Here is a 20,143-nt window from a genome sequence, read left to right as displayed (position 1 = left end):
GAGCCTCACCTCCTCATTTTCCCTGATCCACCCCAGCTGCTCATGTGGTTCTTTCGGGACTGCCCCAAATTCCCCAGGGTCACCCCTGGAGTGGAACAGAGTGTGTACTGTCTAGTTCTCATTCGTTTGGGTTTTGAGCAAAACCTTTGTTTTTGAGCCAGAAGGTTAGATTGGTATGTGGAGAGAGGAACATGAAATAGCTTGTGGCATTTCCATATTTCTAGGTATTAGAATTATAATACTAGAGTCCTGGTGCACAAAATTTGTGCACGGGAGGAGGGGTTCCTCAGGCCGGCCTGCACCCTCTCCAATCTGGGACCCCTCAGGAGATGTCCGACTGCCTGTTTGGGCCCGATCCCGGGGATCTCGGGCCTAAGCAAGCAGTCGGACATCCCTCTCACAATCCGGGACAGCTGACTCCTAACCCCGCCTCTGCCTACCGGCCTGATCGCCCCCTAACTGCCCGCCCCTGCTGGCCTGATTGCCCCCTAACTGCCCGCCCCTGCTGGCCTGATTGCCCCCTAACTGCCCGCCCCTGCTGGCCTGATTGCCCCCTAACTGCCCGCCCCTGCTGGCCTGATTGCCCCCTAACTGCCCTCCCCTGCCGGCCTGATCACCCCATAACTGCCTTCCCCTGCTGGCCTGATCACCCTTAACTGCTTCTGCCTTGGTCCCTACCACCATGGCTTTCTCAAGAAGGACATCTGGCCCTAACCGGTTTGGCTCAGTGGATAGAGCATCGGAAAATCAATAAAATATATTTTAAAAAATAAAGGACATCTGGAAAATGTCCGGTCTGATTAGCATATTACCCTTTTATTAGTATAGATTCTTTCACAAGAACTCCCTGCGTGTTGACCAGCTTGTAAGTGTATAACTTTCTATTTTTAGGTGATGGATTTGGATATGCTTCTATGAAGAAATGCCACGTGTCACTACTGAAACAAGAACAAACATGTCCAGTAAGTTGCTGGGTGAGTGAACCCCCTCAATAGCGGGACCATGGGCCCTTCAGGTAGAGGTGTGGACACACGGAGAGAAGACAGGGCGTCTGGAAATCGCAGGCTTGGAGAGGGGTGTTTTAAACCAGCCCTTCTGCTCAGTCTCATTGCCTAACCTTCTAAAGGGTGGTTCCTTGCTGATGTGGCTGGGAAAATGTGAACCTCACTTCTTGCTGCTTCCCATGTGGAGGCTGTCTGACACAGCCAGCAGAGGCCGCTCTCAGAGATGGCCACACCCCAGCGCAGCACACGGCTCTCGAGAGGATCACATATATGTTTTGTGGGAAAGAAAGGCAGGACCGAGACCCACATGAAGTTTCTGTAGCTCTGGGAAGAAAGAGGGCAAGGTTGGAGGGCATGCGCCTTTGTCTGTCCCGTGTCCCACCGAGCTATTGTAGCCAGGGTGGCAAACCCCTTCCTGCATCTGTATCCTAACAGAGATTGTAGCGAATTGACTTTAAATATTATGAAATTCTATGAGACTTGCCAATGGGAAAGCTTAATAAAGCAAATAAAATCTCAAAAGCCATGTTTTACGATTGTATGTAAAACATCATTTCAGGGGGCATGTCTTTGTCAGAGAGAACTCGATTTCTGTATGGGTCCCTCGGGCCTGCTGTGTTGTGTGAGTGCGCTGGGGAGCATGGGGAACGTGGTGACTGAAGAGACCTAGACCATCAGACTCTTCTTCCCCCGGCCGACCTGCTGGGACCCTGGCCTCGCTGTGCCTGCTCGCATAGCTGACGCACTCTCTGGGATCTCACAGTGCCTTTCTGCCACCATCTGTGCTTCTTCCCATCGTTCGTTCCCATTTCTCAGGACTGCTGCCACCTTAAGGGATAGGGCTGGATGACAGCTCTTCCCAGGGAGTCAGGCGTGGTCTGACCCAGGAGCAGGAAACACATCATCACCAATGACATCATGACAGCAAGAGAGCACAGCCCTCGCCATGGCGCCAGGGCCCGTGCACTGCAGCGGGCTTCCACCATTGATGTGGCAGCTGACATGCTTGGCCTCTCTCTGGCAGGTGAGCCTCTTGGGGCGGCTCCAGTGGTTCCGACATGGCAGGTCTGGGAGGGCCACGCATGCCGCCTTGGGCACCTGGTGGACAGCCAGTATGAGCCCCCTGTGACTGCCCCAGGCTGGAGGGTGCCTCCTCTGGGTGAGTCAGAATAGGGAGGAGAAAGCCAGCACTCTCCCTGACACTGCCTCCGAGGGAGCCAGTCTGCTGCAGGTTTCCAGCCAGGAGATGATGTGGGAGTGTCCATAGGGCCTGTCTGGCCAGTGCCCAGGCCATAGTAAAAGGCCTGTCTGTTGTGGGTATGCAGACCTGGAAAGGTAGGGGTTTGGTCTTAGAGTCTGAGACTTTCTAGAAATCTCAAAACAAAAAGTTTATAAAATGAAGAAATCACCTCACATAAGTTTTGGATATAAAAATAAGTAGACTGTTGGAGTCCCTCTCTCCCCCCAGTTTTATTGAGAAATAATTAACACACATCACTGTATGCATTTAAGGTGTGCGGCATGACAGTTCAATTTACAAACACTGTGAAATGATAAGTGTGTTGGGGTTGTGTGTTTTTTGTATAAAGTCTGAAAGCAGGGAAAAGTTGATTAAGGCTGACTTTTGTCTGGCATTTCTTTTTTATTCAGGAAATCTGCAAGATCCAGATGAACCCATTTTAGAGTTCAGCTTAGGTGGGTGTCTTTCATTGTTTTAGGTAACAGTATATGTTGCTCAAAAACAAAAACCCAACTGCTGGCCTGAGTCTTAGAGAACCTGCTGCCGCCGTCTCTGCTGCTGACGTGTTGCTGAGAAGATGAACCCGGAGGCTGATGTGGACTTCCTATGGCGGTGGGGGGCGGGGGGGTCTGGGGGACTATGCCTGCAGGGCTGGAAGTGTGAGCCCACCCTGAGCTGCCGAGACCGGGACGGGTGAGAAAGCGGGGTTTAGGGCTAGCGGTGTCAGCCCCTGACCAGGAGGCCTGTGTGGTTGAGTTTAGCTTCCTTGTCCTTATTCCCTACTCTGTGACCGGAGGTGATGACACTTGCGTGCTGTCCCTCTCCGAGCATCAGAGACTGCGCCAACCCTGGGATCGGGAAATGTGGCAGGAGAGCAAGGCGGGGTCAGCTGGGAAGCTCCTCTGGGGGCACTGAGCTCTGGTGGTCCTCTCCCCTCCCCGCATCTCCTGGACGGGGGTCAGCATTGGCCGGTGGCCTGGCAGAGGTGCCCAAGAGGTGCTGTGAACCAGATGACCTGGAATCTTATCCAGACTGTGCTGTAAACTAAGTGCCCAGCCTTGAGCCTGGCCTTGACCTTGCTGGATGGGTTTCTTCATGAGTCGTATGAGGTGTTGTCATTTGAGAGACAAGCTCATGGTGGTTAAAATAAAACAAGGGCTTTGACAAGTTGCTAAACCCATAAAAATATAAGTGCATTATCACCAAATTTTAAACTCTGAAAACATCCTCATTTCAGGTTTCATGCTCCTAAACTAGTTCAGGGTCCCCAGCCCTTGCCAGGTGCCTGGTCTGCAGTGGGTAGTGAGCACAGCTGTGTACGGGTTGCCCACCAACCTGGAACTTTATTGCTCTTTATAAACTGTGATGCCAGTCCAAGTTTCACAGCAGAGTGTGAGCACGCTTCCACCCTTGTCCTAAGTCACCCCAAACATCAGGGAGAATAAGAAACAGAAACAGACTCTGTGCAGCATATCATTTCTTTGACATGTACTTTCTTTGACCTTGTCTTCTACTTTCTGCAAGTTCTTTGTTCTTCCAAGTTCTATCTTTTCTTTCATGTTGCGGGCCTTCCGTATGTCTGGTCATCTTTGACTCTTCTTTCATTTTGTTTTAAGTCAACATTGCCGAAGCCGGTTTGGCTCAGTGGATAGAGCGTCAGACTGCGGACTGAAGGGTCCCGGGTTCGATTCCAGTCAAGGGCATGTACCTTGGTTGCAGGCACATCCCCAGTAGGAGATGTGCAGGAGGCAGCTGATCGATGTTTCTCTCTCATCGATGTTTCTAACTCTGTATCTCTCTCCCTTCCTCTCTGTAAAAAATCAATAAAATATATTTAAAAAAACAAACAAACAAACAAAAAACATTGAGGTATAATTTGTATGTAAAATGTACCCATTTTAAGTGTAGCATCAGTGAGTTTTGATAAGCATATTATGTATGTAACCACTAGCCTTGCCATCGCCCCAAAGGATTCTCATGTCCTCAGCCTCACTCCCAGTCAGCTGTCGGCCTGTTTCCATCACTGCAGCGAGGCCGCGAGAGTTTCACATGATAGAACCATGCAGCGCCCAGCCTCTGGGTGCGCCGTGCTCACTTCGGTAATGCTCTGGACTCGTGCTGGACGTGCAGTTCTGTGGCCAGAACTCATCCTGCCTTCCTGAGTGGCTTCCATTGTGTGCACCAACCATAGTTTATTCTGCTGACGGACACGTGGGTTGTATATAAATTTTATATTTACATGAATATAGTTAATGTGTATTTTATATACTAAATTATATATTTTATTTTATTTTTTTAAAAATATATTTTATTGATTTTTTACAGAGAGGAAGGGAGGGAGATAGTTAGAAACATCGATGGGAGAGAAACATCGATCAGCCGCCTCCTGCACATCTCCCACTGGGGATGCGCCCGCAACCCAGGTACATGCCCTTGACCGGAATCGAACCTGGGACCCCTCAGTCCGCAGGCCGACGCTCTATCCACTGAGCCAAACCGGTTTCGGCAATATACTAAATTATATATTTTAGATTATAATTTATAGCCTCAAGAGAAGATGGTGTATACATCCAATAAAAACAGGGTGCTCTAAAGAGAAAGAGAACAGTTGGAAAACATGGATAATTTTAGAAATTTAAAATAGGGTAGAAAATATTTTAAAATTCAATAAAGTATGGAAGATATTCAAGGAATTATCTGAGTAAAACTTTAAAAGTGAAATAGAAAACAGGAGAGAAATTGAAATGGAAAATTAGAGAGCAGATTCGGGAGGTCTGAAACTTAGTAGAGAAAAGAATGTGAGGGAGGGAATGACCAGGCAGTGGCACCAGGGCCTGTCAGGACTGAAGAAGGTGTGTCTGGGTTAAAAATGCCTACCAGGCCCCGAATGTTGAAAACACCTGTCCTGAGACCCATCGGGTGAAATTTCACAGCACAGGCAATTCAGTGAAGACTCTGAAACTCAGAGGAGGGCACATCCACGGACCAGGGATGAAATGAGTGTGGAGATGCTCCGCCACACGGGAACGTGAAGGCAGTGGGCAGCACGTTCAGTGCGGGGGAGAACTTTCCTACCCAGAATGCTGTGCTCAGCCAGGCTGTCAGTCCAATGTGAGGGTAGGAGGAAACTTGTCTCAGCTACAGAGTCTCAGAAAAACTTTCTTCCCCACATCCTTTCTCTGGACGGTGGTGGAGGGTGTGCTTCACGACAGGGGTGTGAATTGAGAAGAAGGGAGACCTGGGGTCTAGGAAACAGGTAGGGTCCAGCACAGGAGAGAAGTGAAAGAAACCCCACTTGGCTTATAATGAATACTGCTCACAGGATATGGATTTAATGATGCAGAATATGGATTTAACCAAACAAGGAGCTAGACTGATGGAGCACAGAGAGCATGAGAGTTGATAGAATTGAGTTGAGACCCTCACCCCTAGATAGAAATCTGGCTGTTTCTGCATGTGACAAGTCAAGTAATACAGACAGGATGAAACAGCCTTAGAAGGTGAGGGTGAATTTTATGTGAAGTAAATTTTACCACAATTAAGCAAAAAAGGTGAGGAGCCAGATGATTGATCAAATGTTTTATCTATCTATCTATCTATCTATCTATCTATCTATCTATCTATATAAAGTACTGTCCTGGCCGGTGTTGCTCGCTGGTTAGAGCATTCACCCGCAAACTGAAGGATCATGGGTTCAATTCCCAGTCAAGGGCACATACCTGGGTTGCAGGTTCTATCTCTGGCCCCAGTTGGGGCACCTGCAGAAGGCAGCGAGTCAGTGTGTCTCTCTTGCATTGATTTTTTTCTCTCTCTTTCTCTCCCTCTAAAAAACCAATAAGAAAAAAATGTCCTTGGGTGAGGATTAACAAAAAGGAAAGTACTTATTTTAAAACATTTATTACAGCAAATGTTAGAGGAACAGAAATTTCTGAGAGAGAAACTCAGAGATGGCATTTTGGTGTGAGTCCTTCCAGGTATTTTTGCACCCACACAGCACTATAATGATTTTGGTTTGTAGATGGTGGAATTACTTACAGAAATGTCACCCTAGTGTTAACATGGCTTTTTCTCTCATGTAGCAAAATATCACTGGCACCTTTCATTCTAATAAACATGGAACTGCCTCATCGTACTGGGTGCCCAGAGAGAATCTGCGTACGCCTGTGCCACACTCACCGTAACCCGTCTCTGTTGGTGACCCCTAGGTTCCCTCCCATTTGCCGCTATAAACACCACCACAGTGCGCGTACTTGCACATAGATCTTTCATGTATTTTGCTGGTTATTTTTAGGACAAATTCTTGGATCTGGAATTGCTGAGTCAAATGATATGCACCTGAAATATGCTTTATTCTTTACCTCAGCAGTGTTTGCTCAGCTGGGATTACAGGTGATATGGTGGGAGAGACAAGGCATGCATGTCAGAGATTAATGGTTTCTGTGGAAATAGGCTGAAGGAGTGATATAAGCAGTAAACAGAAGGAGAAGGGGCCGGGGACTGCTGAGAGAAAGCCTTGTGGGAGCTATGGAACTCAGAGCTAGGAATTAAACATTGGGTGACATTTAGGTAGGCTGGGTCGGGGGTGAGGCCAGGAGGGAATGTCACTTGTGGGAAGGTGTGTTCTGAAGGTGGCATTTGGCTCAGCCCTTAAACTGGTAAGTTTTCCCAGCCTTTGGCCACCTGTTATTGCTCAGCCATCAGTTGTATTTGGAAACCCAGCTATTCTGGCCTTGCATGTGTGTGAACCGCACCTGGTGAAGGCAAACCAAGAGGGACCAGACCACGGCTCCCTTAAGGGCACAGCATAAAGGAGAGGGAGGCGGCAGAACAATCCAATCCCTGATTGCTGCTGAGGTAGACTCGTAGGAAAGGTAGAAGAGAACTTAAAACATAAAGCCTTAAAGGTTCTGGAAGTAAACCAATGAAATAACTCAGCCTCAGGGTGGTCCGAGATTTCTTAGAAAGCGAAAGCACTAACTCTGTGCCTCAGCTTGCTATTGTTGCCGTAACACACCACCACAAATTTAGCACTACAACGACACAAATTTACTATCTTTACAGTTCCCTTAGGTCAAAACTCCAGTGGGCTCAGCTGGGTCTCTGCTTCGAGCCTTACAGCACCAAAGTCAGCCGTCGGTAGGGCTGCATTCCTTTCTTGGGGCTTGTTGGGGCGGTTTCCTTGCTCATTCAGATTGTTGGCGAAATTTAGTTCCTTACCGTTTTAGGACTGTGCTCCCATTTCTTTGCCAGCTGCCATTTGAGGCTGGTTCTCAGCTTAGAAAGGCCCTCGCCTTTCTTGGCTTGTGGGACCCTTCCATCTGCAGAGCCAGCTGTGCCAGGTTGGGTCCTTCCATACCTTGGATCTCACCTTTCTCCTTGATCACATCTTTTTGACTCCACCTTCCTCTCTGCTTTAAGAGCTCACGTGATCATATTAAGACCGCTCAGATGATCCAGAATGACCTCCCATGTCACATCTGAGGATTCCATGACCCAGTCACATCTGCAGCCCTTTGCTGGAGATGTAATATATTCCCAGGTTCCAGGGATGAGGACGTGGATACTTTTTTGGGGGAGGGACATTTTTCTGCCTACCAGTCCCTAAAATTAAAAATCTAAAATAAAATCTAAAAATGTTTAAGAAAATGAGTAGATAAACCACAGATTGGGAAAAAGATATTCACAGCACATATACTGGACAGAGGGCAGCTGTACAGTAGAATGCTTACACACCAGCAATTAAAAAATCAATCCAATTTAAAAATAAGCAGAAGTCTTAATTAGACTCTTGATGAAGTTATAAAAACGGGCAGTAAGCATATGGTGAAAAGATGCTTCACATCACAGAAGTGCAAATTAAAACATCTATTAGAACAACAGAAATAAGCCCTAAGCTCACCAAATGTCAGCGGTGATTGCCATTCCTGCACGTTGTGATGGCTGTAAAATGGTGCAAGCACTTTAGAGAACTTAGCTGTGAAGTGAGACTTGTCCTCTGCTGTAACCTCGAAATGCCACCCTTAGGTGCTTGTCAAAAGAAAGGAAAACCTCAGTTCACAGAAAGACTTGAACAGGAATGTTTATAGCACCTTTATCTATAATGGCTCAAAGTGAAGCAACCCAAATGTCTACTAACAAAATGGATAAGAACACTTGGTGCATTTATACAATGGGATATATATATATATATAGAACAATATAGATGAATCTTAAAACATTCCACTTATGTGCAGTTCAAGAATAGACAGCAGTGATGGAAGTGAGGAAGTGACTACATAATGACCGGTCGCTGTGATGCGCACAGAGGCTGGAAGTAAGGGGAACTTTCTAGCCTGAGGGAAAAGTTGTACCTTGCTTTGCTGATGGTCACATGGTACATATGACTCTCAGAACTCAAAAGCCAAGCTCTTTGTATTTTATTATCCTGCTAGAGGCCCAGTGCACAAAATTCATGCACATTAAAAGGGAATTAGAGGAAATACTTCAATATTGCTATTTGCCCTTTCTCTATAATAGAAGTGTCAGAGATGAAAGTAAATTAGTAAAATGTATATGAAAATCTACCTCCTGTCAGAGTCTGGGGCACACCGCGGAACCCAGAATCAAGTCCCCACCCACCTGTGCCCAGACCAGGCTGGCCCCGTCAAGCCCTGCAGGGTGGAGGGCACAGCCTCAGGTCCCCTGTCAAGCCCTGCCGGGCAGGAGGGTGGCCTCAGGTCCCCCAGCCCTGGGGCAGGGGGCACAGCCTCAGGTTCCCTGGCCCGGCCTCAGGTCTCCCAGCCCCAGTGTGGGGTGGGGGACGCAGCCTCAGGTCTCCCAGCCAGGGCGTGAGGATGTGACGACCATTTGCATATTGGCTCTTTATTATGTAGGATACCGGAGGCCTGTTGTATGAATTCGTGCATGTGTGGGGTTCCTTGGGGTAGCCTGCAGGGATCAGGTCCCAGCTCGTGCCCCCAGGCTCACAGCCCCAGCTCACGCCCCCAGCCCCGCAGCCCCGCCTGGCACCTGCCTTGGCCTGGTGCCACCTGCTCACCTGCTCCACCATCCCGCCATGGTCCTGCTCTCGTCAGGGCCCATCGGGGCTGGCAGCGCCTCCACTGCCAACGCCACGTCGCTGACGTCCATGTTCCGTGCTGCCCCCTAGTGGTCAGCGCACATCATAGCGAGTGGTCAGACTCCCAGTCGAACTCCTGAGGGACAATTTACATATTAGGCTTTTATTATATAGGATAATAAAAGGGTTATATGCAAATCGACTGAATGGCGGAACGACTGGTCGCTATGATGCACACTGACCACCAGGGGGCAGATGCTCAATGCAGGAGCTGTCCTCTGGTAGTCAGTATGCTCCCACATGGGGAGCGCCGCTCAGCCAGAAGCTGGCTCATGGCTGGCTAGCGCAGCGGTGGTGGCGGGAGCGGGCCTAAGCCATCAGTCAGACATCCCCAAGCGCTTCCAGACTTCAAGAGGGATTTCTGAGAGGGATGCATGCTGAGGGGTCCTGGACTGCAAGAAGGCGCAGGCCGGGCTGAGGGACCCCCTTCCACCCCAGTGCACGAATCTCGTGCACCGGGACTCTAGTATCCAATAAATAATGAAGATTTAAGATATATGAGACGATATTACAAGGGATAATCAGAGAACCAAAGTTAATTTCCAGAAGTAAAAGTTAATTTCTAAATTTTAAATCACTAGAGAGCATTCTAAAAATCAAATGAGAAAGATGGGAGTAGGAACGACAGTGTGAGGCCCTCCAAAAAATTTTTTCCTCCATAAAGGCAATGAGAACACTGACAAAAAGGGTCAAAGTCCGTTGTTTGAGAACCCGAAAGCAAGCAATAGCCGAGCACTCGGGGGTGGTTATTGCTCTGCCAGAAAAGCTGCTGCTTCCGGTGCAGAACTTTGATTTGCCGTACATTTAATCAGTTCCATGGAGCATGTTTCTTCATGTTTTTCTGTAGTGACAAAGTGTCTTATGGTCGGTAGCATTTGCTGGTCTCACGGCAGTGGGTCATCTTTCTTTCGCAGTGTATTTTACAGAGGTACATGTTAGAGTCCGTGCAATAGGACCGTTTTCCCTGTAAGTCACTTATACCATTGAACTTCTGATTTTTATCATCTGTCCCAAAATGCTCAGTACACTAGGTGTGCATGTGGGATTGTTGGCTCTGTGCTCCATTCCACGGATGCAGAAAGCCCTTTGGGCTCACCTTCCCTGCAGCTAGGGCACTGCTGCCACGGTGTCTGGGGAGGGGAGGCGGTGAGTAGAGATTGTTTCCAATTAAAAAATCAGCTCCCTGTGGCAACAGACTGTGTAATTGCCTCATCCTTTTGAGTGTCATTTACTGTCTTTGCTCTTTGAGTGTGTGTGGAACACGACTAACTAGAGCCTGATTTTAAAGGATTCTTTTCTCCCATCTTGATTCCATAGCTTGTAGTGAGCTGCATACGCCATCGCTAGATCGGAAACCAAATAGTTTTGTAGCAGTGAGTGTGACCACCCCGCCGCAGGCATTCTGGACGAAGCACGCACAGACGGAGATCATCGAGGTGGGTGCCGCTGGCCCCCGGGGCTCGGGGACAGGCCCACCGCGGTCTCAGCCCGGGGGAGGCTGCTCGGCGACCTGAGCCCCTGTAGCCGGGATCATTCCTATGTGAATTCTTGCTGTTGTCCATGTGTTTTTAGTAAGTGGTATTTTTCATCACAGTTCTGGAGGGCACTGTTTTTGCCATGTCCTTTACAATCATTGGTCATTTACTGGCTGGGTATTTTTGAACAGTGATGCTATAAAGTTGGCTGCCTTTTAAGAGGAAGATCCAATTCTTCCTTGTCACTTCCAGTTGGAGAGTAACTCTTAGCCAACTCTCCTAGTGGACATAGCCCTGTTTTAATTGTTTTTTATCTTTATATCCTTTTGAGTTGTGTGTTACATACTTACTTTTTCATTGAACTAAATGTTATGCATTCACCTCGGGAATTTTACAGAAGCCGTTTAGATAATTGAGCACATTGTGTGAGTTGTGAAACTAAGAGTAGGTGTTGCTATGGGATTCCACAGGCTTCTGCTGGCGATGGGAGCTCCTGTGTGAATTGTCCGCCCTGGCAATCTCCAGCAGGCTCCACTGCACTTCCTCCTCGTCCCTAGCTTTACCTCCTCGGACACGCATTTGTTTAAGCTGCCATGAGCATTTGTGTTGGTCCAAGTTGGTGAGAACCCTAGCTTTACCTTTTGGAAGACAGACCTTTTCATTCTCTTGTAAACTTATTTCCAAGTTCAAGTCAGCACCTGTTTCTAAGCCTTTGTTGAGCGCTGTCTGTACACGCAGCACAGTGCTGGGCGCTGCGGGTGATGCAGAGGCCATTGAGGCCCCAGCACTGCCCCCAAGAGGTTGGCCATCCTGGGGGAGGGAGGATGAATGAAGGTGTCCGCATCTGTACCCAGCAGAGCGCAGGTGTGTGAAGGGTAAGGATGGCACCAGGAGGATGGGTTCCCAGCTAGTTTGAGGATTGGAGGTGGCTTCCTACGCCACTTAGTGAAGTTCTGACTCGGTAAGTCGGGTGGGGCCCAAGACATGGTTTCTCCCAGGCTCCAGGTCATGCCCACGCTGCGGGTCTAGGGACCACAGCTGCAGAGCATTGCAGAGTTCTGTAATGGCGATGGGGAGCATCATGTGTCTCGGAGAATAACGTCGGCCTGTTCATGTGTGCAGAAGGCACAGGTGGAGAGCAAGGGGAACGCCTCAAAAGTCAGGCTAGGAGTTTTACGTGAGCGTCACCTGAGCAGAGGTGCGTGAGGGACTGCGATGTGGCACCTGGCGCATTGGGAAGGAGGGGCAGGAGGGGTGCCTGTGAGAGAGGATTTTTAAATTTTGTTTTTTTGTTAATCCTCACCCGAGGACATTTTCCCATTGATTTTTAGAGAGTTCCCATAGATTTTTAGAGAGAGAGAGAGAGAGAGAGAGAATCATCGATGTGAGAGAGGCACATCGATTGGTTGCTTCTTGCACGTGCCTGACCTGAGCTGGGGATTTAACCTGTAACCCAGGCATGTGCCCTGCAATTGAACCTGAGACCCTTCAGTGCTCGGGCTGATGCTCTAACCACTGAGAACACTGGCCAGGGCAAGGGAGGGTTTATGGAAGAGTTTATTACAACTTGGAGGTTGAGAACGACAGAAAAGCAGGTAGCGAAGCAGATGCCCAAGTTGGTGGCCTCCTTGGGCAAGAGTCAGAGCTGGTTGACAGGGGCGGATGGAGGGAGGCCAGCGCTGTCCAGCAGGCGTGGAGAGACTGGATCTGGAGCTGCAGAGGGCGCTCAGCCAGGGCATGGCCCCCACACGGGCACAACCGTTAGCCGTTCGGCTGAGGTAACTAATGCTGCCTGAGAAAGAGATTTGTTATTGTGGGGCTTTGGGGGCCGGGGAGCGAGGCTAAGCTGCCAGGAATAACCACCTATGCTCTAGAAACTAGCAGTCCTCAAAAAAGGGATAGGCTCAAATAGGTCAGGCCTTAATTATTTCAAACCACAGGATTCCAGAAGTAAGAAATGACTTAAGCTATTCATTTCCTCTTCCATCCGCCTTGGCACACCTTACAGGACAGCCCAAAGTAGTAGACCCAATTGCATAGTGTATCTCCAGCTGAACGACACGCGAACGTCAGCCTGTTTCCATGTTACAGAAGCCTCCCACTGAGGGGGCCCTCGGGACACGCCTGGGCCCAGCTGTGTCTGGATCGGGAGGGGTCTGTGGGACGCCTTTGTTCTTGAAAAACAGGGTTTTCGTTGACTGCATTTGTTTAAGCTGCCATGAGCATTTGTGTTGATCCAAGTTGGTGAGAGCATTATTTTCTCGTTCTGAAATGAGCAATCACTTTAAAAATTCAACTCTGTGTTCTGAGGATTTTCTTTTCCGTTCTAGGGAACCAACAACCCTATATTCTTAAGCAGCATTGCCTTCTTCCAAGACTCTCTCATCAATCAGATGACACAGATCAAACTCTCCGTGTACGACGTCAAAGACAGATCTCAGGGAACAGTTAAGTAGCGCGTGGTTCAGGGGCCTTTCTTCGCTTCTTAAAGCTGGGCAGTCATTTCAGCGAGAGGAGCACATGCGCCTGGCTTCACTACTGGCTCACTAATTGATGTCCAGTGGGATTTGCCTTTGGAATTTCTTCCTGCACATCCCTGTTGGGCTCCTGCAGTGAGGGTCAGAGGTGCTGTGGGCAGCAGCCAGCGACCCTGGCCGGGTCATGGGGCCGAGGCACAGCACGGGCTCACGCTGTGTTCCCTCTTCCTCAGATGTACCTACTGGGCTCTGGGACATTCATTGTCAAGGATCTGCTCCAGGACAGGCATCATCGGTTGCATTTAACACTAAGGTAGGTATTTCATTTTGTTCCTTTGAGAGGATCTCGAGTTCTGAGGTCCCGGGACTGATGGGGAAGGGCCCCATTTCCTGCCTCTCCCAGAAGCTTGTCTTAGCAAACAGCCTGTCAGGGGGCTGATGGAGGGGGCATGTGTGGCATCCGCAGGAAATCCAGCACAGCTGGACTCAGACCTGCAGGAAGACCTCGATCACATCTGATCGGCGAGATGAGTTTACAGTGTCTGCTTCCTCCCCAACAGAGTGTCGGCTCCCAGAAAGCAGGGCTTTTGTCTGTTTTGCTTCATTGCTGTATCCTGAGGCACATAGAACAGGCTTGGGGCTCAATAAATATTTGTGGGGGCGGGGGGACCCCCCACCATGTCCCTGGAAGAAAGATGTCAAGATGGCAACCCTTCCCAAATTCATTTTAGGGGCAACTCCCACCCAACCCCTGACTTGGTGTTCTTGTTTTCAAAATAATGTGAAAATTGGGAAAACATTCCAAAATAGCAAAGGAAATGTTGGCAAAGAGGATTAATTCCCTGCACTAATTCTCTGCAGCCATGGTGATAGCAGTGCCGCCGGCATCGGGCAGGACAGGAGCCCTGCAGGCGCTTGGGGGATGTGGAGACCTGACTGGGAGAGAGGAAGAGTCCTGGGGAAACGAGAGGGTCATGGGGAAAGGGGTCGTAGAGGAAAATACCCAGGTACACGATGTGCCGGAGCAATCCTAGTTGGACCGCGCACATGTAAGAAGTGGACAGGATCCTCTGTAAGAGAAGCTGACAATGGCTGTTGGGATAGTGTGGGGAAAGGACTTTCCGGGCATGAGGACACAGAGTCACAGAGGCAGGTGGCACAGTAGTGACCACAGGAAAGGTGACACTGGCGCGGTCAGTCTTCCATAACAGTCCCGGCGTCCCTGGGTGAGTCACATGGGCCCACGCAGTGCAGCCCCCGCGATCTTAGGGGGAGCCTGACGGGTGGATGGCAGCAGCTGTGCCATGTCAGGAATCAGAGGCTTTGGGAAACCCGCCATGGCCTCAGCTGACTTAGGGTCCAGGCCTCGGCCTTGGGGAAAATCAAAGCTTGAGGCCGGGAAGGAGCAGGAAGGGGCTGATCCCAGAAGAAGGTTCTCTCCAGTCCTCCTTTCCAGACTTGTCCCCATTGCCGTGTGGGCAGGGGTCAGCCCAGGGGAGCAAGCACTGGCTCCTCCCCTCAGGTCCCCAGACACGCTCGCACTTCTGGGGCTTGGGTTCCCTGTCTGCCTCCCCTGGAGTCTGGGCGTGCAGCAAGTGCTGCCCGACTGGCCCACCGGCCAGGTCCCGGCCCGCCCTGGACCTCGGTGACAGATGCTGAGCTTATGCAGAAATGGAGCCCAGTCACGACGCCACTTCCCAAAGCGCGTTGCTCGTTGCAGGTCTGCAGAGAGTGACCGTGTGGGTAACATCACGGTGATCGGCTGGCAGATGGAGGAGAAGTCAGACCAGCGGCCTCCAGTGACCCGAGCTGTGGACACCATCAACGGGAGGGTGAGCACCCCCTGCATGGGAAGGAGTGATGGCCTCTGTCTAGATGGGCTCTGCCTCTGGCGCAGGGAAGGAGCAGATGGGCCTGCATGTCCACCCACCATAGGACCTACCAGTCCCCCGGGCGCTTCTCAAAGGGGAGACAAGGGAGCCCCTCAGGCTCTGCTGCCCTGGAGCCTGCCTCTGCCCAGGCCACACTGGGCCACCTCTCCAGAATGGGAAGAGGTGGGGGGAGCCTGGCCAGGGAGGGGCTGCAGTCAGGAAGGGAGAGGAGTGTGGAGGGGGTGCAGTCAGGAGGGGAGAGAGGTGGTGGGAGTGCAGTCAGGAGGGGAGAGAGTTGTGGAGGGAGGGCAGTCAGGAGGGGAGAGAGTTGTGGAGGGAGGGCAGTCAGGAGGGGAGAGAGTTGTGGAGGGAGGGCAGTCAGGAGGGGAGAGAGTTGTGGAGGGAGGGCAGTCAGGAGGGGAGAGAGTTGTGGAGGGAGGGCAGTCAGGAGGGGAGAGAGTTGTGGAGGGAGGGCAGTCAGGAGGGGAGAGAGTTGTGGAGGGAGGGCAGTCAGGAGGGGAGAGAGTTGTGGAGGGAGGGCAGTCAGGAGGGGAGAGAGTTGTGGAGGGAGGGCAGTCAGGAGGGGAGAGAGTTGTGGAGGGAGGGCAGTCAGGAGGGGAGAGAGTTGTGGAGGGAGGGCAGTCAGGAGGGGAGAGAGTTGTGGAGGGAGGGCAGTCAGGAGGGGAGAGAGTTGTGGAGGGAGGGCAGTCAGGAGGGGAGAGAGTTGTGGAGGGAGGGCAGTCAGGAGGGGAGAGAGTTGTGGAGGGAGGGCAGTCAGGAGGGGAGAGAGTTGTGGAGGGAGGGCAGTCAGGAGGGGAGAGAGTTGTGGAGGGAGGGCAGTCAGGAGGGGAGAGAGTTGTGGAGGGAGGGCAGTCAGGAGGGGAGAGAGTTGTGGAGGGAGGGCAGTCAGGAGGGGAGAGAGTTGTGGAGGGAGGGCAGTCAGGAGGGGAGAGAGTTGTGGAGGGAGGGCAGTCAGGAGGGGAGAGAGTTGTGGAGGGAGGGCAGTCAGGAGGGGAGAGAGTTGTGGAGGGAGGGCAGTCAGGAGGGGAGAGAGTTGTGGAGGGAGGGCAGTCAGGAGGGGAGAGAGTTGTGGAGGGAGGGCAGTCAGGAGGGGAGAGAGTTGTGGAGGGAGGGCAGTCAGGAGGGGAGAGAGTTGTGGAGGGAGGGCAGTCAGGAGGGGAGAGAGTTGTGGAGGGAGGGCAGTCAGGAGGGGAGAGAGTTGTGGAGGGAGGGCAGTCAGGAGGGGAGAGAGTTGTGGAGGGAGGGCAGTCAGGAGGGGAGAGAGTTGTGGAGGGAGGGCAGTCAGGAGGGGAGAGAGTTGTGGAGGGAGGGCAGTCAGGAGGGGAGAGAGTTGTGGAGGGAGGGCAGTCAGGAGGGGAGAGAGTTGTGGAGGGAGGGCAGTCAGGAGGGGAGAGAGTTGTGGAGGGAGGGCAGTCAGGAGGGGAGAGAGTTGTGGAGGGAGGGCAGTCAGGAGGGGAGAGAGTTGTGGAGGGAGGGCAGTCAGGAGGGGAGAGAGTTGTGGAGGGAGGGCAGTCAGGAGGGGAGAGAGTTGTGGAGGGAGGGCAGTCAGGAGGGGAGAGAGTTGTGGAGGGAGGGCAGTCAGGAGGGGAGAGAGTTGTGGAGGGAGGGCAGTCAGGAGGGGAGAGAGTTGTGGAGGGAGGGCAGTCAGGAGGGGAGAGAGTTGTGGAGGGAGGGCAGTCAGGAGGGGAGAGAGTTGTGGAGGGAGGGCAGTCAGGAGGGGAGAGAGTTGTGGAGGGAGGGCAGTCAGGAGGGGAGAGAGTTGTGGAGGGAGGGCAGTCAGGAGGGGAGAGAGTTGTGGAGGGAGGGCAGTCAGGAGGGGAGAGAGTTGTGGAGGGAGGGCAGTCAGGAGGGGAGAGAGTTGTGGAGGGAGGGCAGTCAGGAGGGGAGAGAGTTGTGGAGGGAGGGCAGTCAGGAGGGGAGAGAGTTGTGGAGGGAGGGCAGTCAGGAGGGGAGAGAGTTGTGGAGGGAGGGCAGTCAGGAGGGGAGAGAGTTGTGGAGGGAGGGCAGTCAGGAGGGGAGAGAGTTGTGGAGGGAGGGCAGTCAGGAGGGGAGAGAGTTGTGGAGGGAGGGCAGTCAGGAGGGGAGAGAGTTGTGGAGGGAGGGCAGTCAGGAGGGGAGAGAGTTGTGGAGGGAGGGCAGTCAGGAGGGGAGAGAGTTGTGGAGGGAGGGCAGTCAGGAGGGGAGAGAGTTGTGGAGGGAGGGCAGTCAGGAGGGGAGAGAGTTGTGGAGGGAGGGCAGTCAGGAGGGGAGAGAGTTGTGGAGGGAGGGCAGTCAGGAGGGGAGAGAGTTGTGGAGGGAGGGCAGTCAGGAGGGGAGAGAGTTGTGGAGGGAGGGCAGTCAGGAGGGGAGAGAGTTGTGGAGGGAGGGCAGTCAGGAGGGGAGAGAGTTGTGGAGGGAGGGCAGTCAGGAGGGGAGAGAGTTGTGGAGGGAGGGCAGTCAGGAGGGGAGAGAGTTGTGGAGGGAGGGCAGTCAGGAGGGGAGAGAGTTGTGGAGGGAGGGCAGTCAGGAGGGGAGAGAGTTGTGGAGGGAGGGCAGTCAGGAGGGGAGAGAGTTGTGGAGGGAGGGCAGTCAGGAGGGGAGAGAGTTGTGGAGGGAGGGCAGTCAGGAGGGGAGAGAGTTGTGGAGGGAGGGCAGTCAGGAGGGGAGAGAGTTGTGGAGGGAGGGCAGTCAGGAGGGGAGAGAGTTGTGGAGGGAGGGCAGTCAGGAGGGGAGAGAGTTGTGGAGGGAGTGCAGTCAGGAGGGGAGAGAGGGGGTGGGAGTGCAGTCAGGAGAGGAGAGAGTTGTGGAGGGGGTGCAGTCAGGAGGGGAGAGTTGTGTTAGGGGTGCAGTCAGGAGGGGAGAGAGTTGTGGTGCAGTCAGGGGGGAGAGGTGATGGGGTGTGCAGTCAGGGGGGAGAGAGTTGTGGAGGGGTGCAGTCAGGAGAGGTGAGAGGTGTCTGGGATTGGGGTTGGGGAATGAGACCCAGACTCTCTTTGGTATTTTGTTAGAACCTCCCTCTCCCAGGCACTCAGGCGCTCATGGTCACCTCATGCACACACATCTCAAGTCTGCACACGTCCTGCCGCCTCTCACACCCCCTCTCAGGCTCTGTCTTCCCATCCCCCCCCCCCATGCTGTCTCCTCACCTTCTCTCTCACTCTCATGTTCAGAGACAATCTGTGCTCTCAGACTAGAATTCCAATTTAGAACTCAAGCGCTGGTATATATCATTTTAAAATACAGAGATAGGTCATTTTACCCCAAATAAGCCCAGAACGTCAACTACGGAAATATTTCTGGGTATCGTTTTCCCTCCCTTTTACTTTACACGTCAAAACACTGAAATATGAGGTGAAATGACGTCGTCAAAAGACAGGCATTTCTGGAAAATTTTGAGTGGGACACGTCCACTGTACTGGGACATGGGTTGAGCAGTCGGTGGCCTCGGTGACCTGTTCATTGTGGAGTTGATGGTGCCATTCACCTTAAGAGCTCCTTCATGAGGTCTGGCGGCCACCACCCCTGCGGAGTGCGCTGGGCTCACCTGAGCCTATGGCTTCTCGTGCTTTTCTGTACGTCACTAGATGGTCCTGCCCGTGGACGAGAGCTTGACCGAAGCGTTGGGAATCCGATCCAAATATGCTTCGTTGCGTAAAGACACTTTGCTGAAATCGGGTAAGCGGATTCCTCCACGGTCCTCTTGTTCCTCTCGGGAGTGTCCAGTCGGGCCCACAGTCACCCTTTCCACCCACTTCTGTGACTGTCTCTTGCCGACATTGGCCTTAGTGGCTGCTGGCCTCGCTGGCACAGCCCTTGTATTTGGGAGTTGGTGGTTCATTCGGGGACAAGGGGATTGCATGTCCCAGGGGAAGAGCATTCAGGCTCAGTCACCTGGAGGGCTCTGGGTTTAAATGTTTGATTGAGATGAACAGTCAGGATACTTGGGGGCGTGGGGAGGAGGTCTACAGCTGCTCACGCAGTCTCCGTCTCCCCTCCCTCAGTGTTCGGTGGTGCCATCTGCCGCATGTATCGCTTCCCCACCACCGATGGCAACCACCTGCGGATCCTGGAGCAGATGGCGGAGAGCGTGCTCTCCCTGCACGTGCCCCGGCAGTTCGTGAAGCTGCTGCTGGAAGAAGATGCTGCCAGGTGAGGCCCACGTGGAGCGGCTGTCCGCCCATCATGCCCGCGTCGCCTGCCTTCTGGAAAGCTCTTAGATGTGTGTGGTGGACGGAGCACTGGCCCCAGATAGGCCAGATGACAAGCCAGCTTCCGCCCTTGGCTGCTTTGTGGCCTGGGTGTCCGAAGCCTCCGTTTGCTCATCTGCATCCTGAGGTTTCTGTGCAAAGATCTCACAAGACAATGTGCCTGGAGCACTAGACGTGCCCGGGACTCGGCCCCCACTCCCTTCCCTCTCCTTTCACCACCCTCTTGGCCTCAGGAAGTTAAAAGTAGCTGGTCATTCTTTGGTGATGGCTGCCAGGGTCAGCCGTTTCCGTGGGCAGGGCCACAGTGATATGGGCTCCAGAAAGTTAAGCAGGACCCATTGGGCATCCTTCCAGCTCAGGGCATGTGCCACTGGTCCCCAGGCAGGGAGGAGCCAGGGTGGCTCAGCATGTAGGTTGTGTCTCCCGTTCGCCCTTCACTGTCATTACTGCTTCTTGTCATAAAACGATGTTAATTACAGACACAATATAACAAAAGCGTGAACGAAAACATTGCAGCCAGAATCCTACTGTGTTAACACAACTGTTTGTTTTTAAATTTTCATCTTAAAAAATCGAACTTAAAAGAAAAATGACAAGAAATAAATGCAAAGAGCTGCTTTCTCTCTATTCATACATCTTTTATATGTATTTTAATTTTTACATTTTTCCTCTCAGCTTTTTTATATCTGGGCCTTTATACATAGCTACCCTATATCTTCACTTTTCTTATCATTTCTAGTTAGGGCATCAT

At 51.9% G+C, this 20,143-nt stretch overlaps 1 protein-coding gene across 19 annotated transcripts in view; it reads left to right on the top strand.

The window, feature by feature from the left end:
• The first annotated feature begins 890 nt into the window (after nucleotides 1–890).
• The window catches only part of INPP4A (inositol polyphosphate-4-phosphatase type I A), a 64,660-nt gene continuing 45,407 nt past the window's right edge, over nucleotides 891–20,143 (top strand). For 13 of the 19 annotated variants that reach the window (XM_006773065.2, XM_006773057.2, XM_006773064.2 and 10 more), the window contains exons 1-9: nucleotides 891–974; nucleotides 1,821–2,028; nucleotides 2,655–2,699; nucleotides 10,679–10,797; nucleotides 13,167–13,283; nucleotides 13,547–13,626; nucleotides 15,034–15,145; nucleotides 18,769–18,859; nucleotides 19,186–19,333. In XM_006773065.2, the coding sequence (XP_006773128.1) occupies nucleotides 1,923–2,028; nucleotides 2,655–2,699; nucleotides 10,679–10,797; nucleotides 13,167–13,283; nucleotides 13,547–13,626; nucleotides 15,034–15,145; nucleotides 18,769–18,859; nucleotides 19,186–19,333 (818 nt within the window). In that variant the 5' untranslated portion in view covers nucleotides 891–974; nucleotides 1,821–1,922. The remainder of the gene's footprint in view (nucleotides 975–1,820; nucleotides 2,029–2,654; nucleotides 2,700–10,678; nucleotides 10,798–13,166; nucleotides 13,284–13,546; nucleotides 13,627–15,033; nucleotides 15,146–18,768; nucleotides 18,860–19,185; nucleotides 19,334–20,143) is intronic. The other 6 variants (XM_006773058.2, XM_006773052.2, XM_006773061.2 and 3 more) reach the window with 2 other exon arrangements.

This window comes from Myotis davidii, unplaced genomic scaffold, assembly GCF_000327345.1.
Source record: "Myotis davidii unplaced genomic scaffold, ASM32734v1 scaffold1065, whole genome shotgun sequence".
In the NCBI taxonomy this organism is placed as follows: Eukaryota; Metazoa; Chordata; class Mammalia; order Chiroptera; family Vespertilionidae; genus Myotis; species Myotis davidii.
The sequence above is the reverse complement of the archived record's forward strand: the minus strand, read 5'-3'. Positions and strand labels throughout refer to the sequence as shown.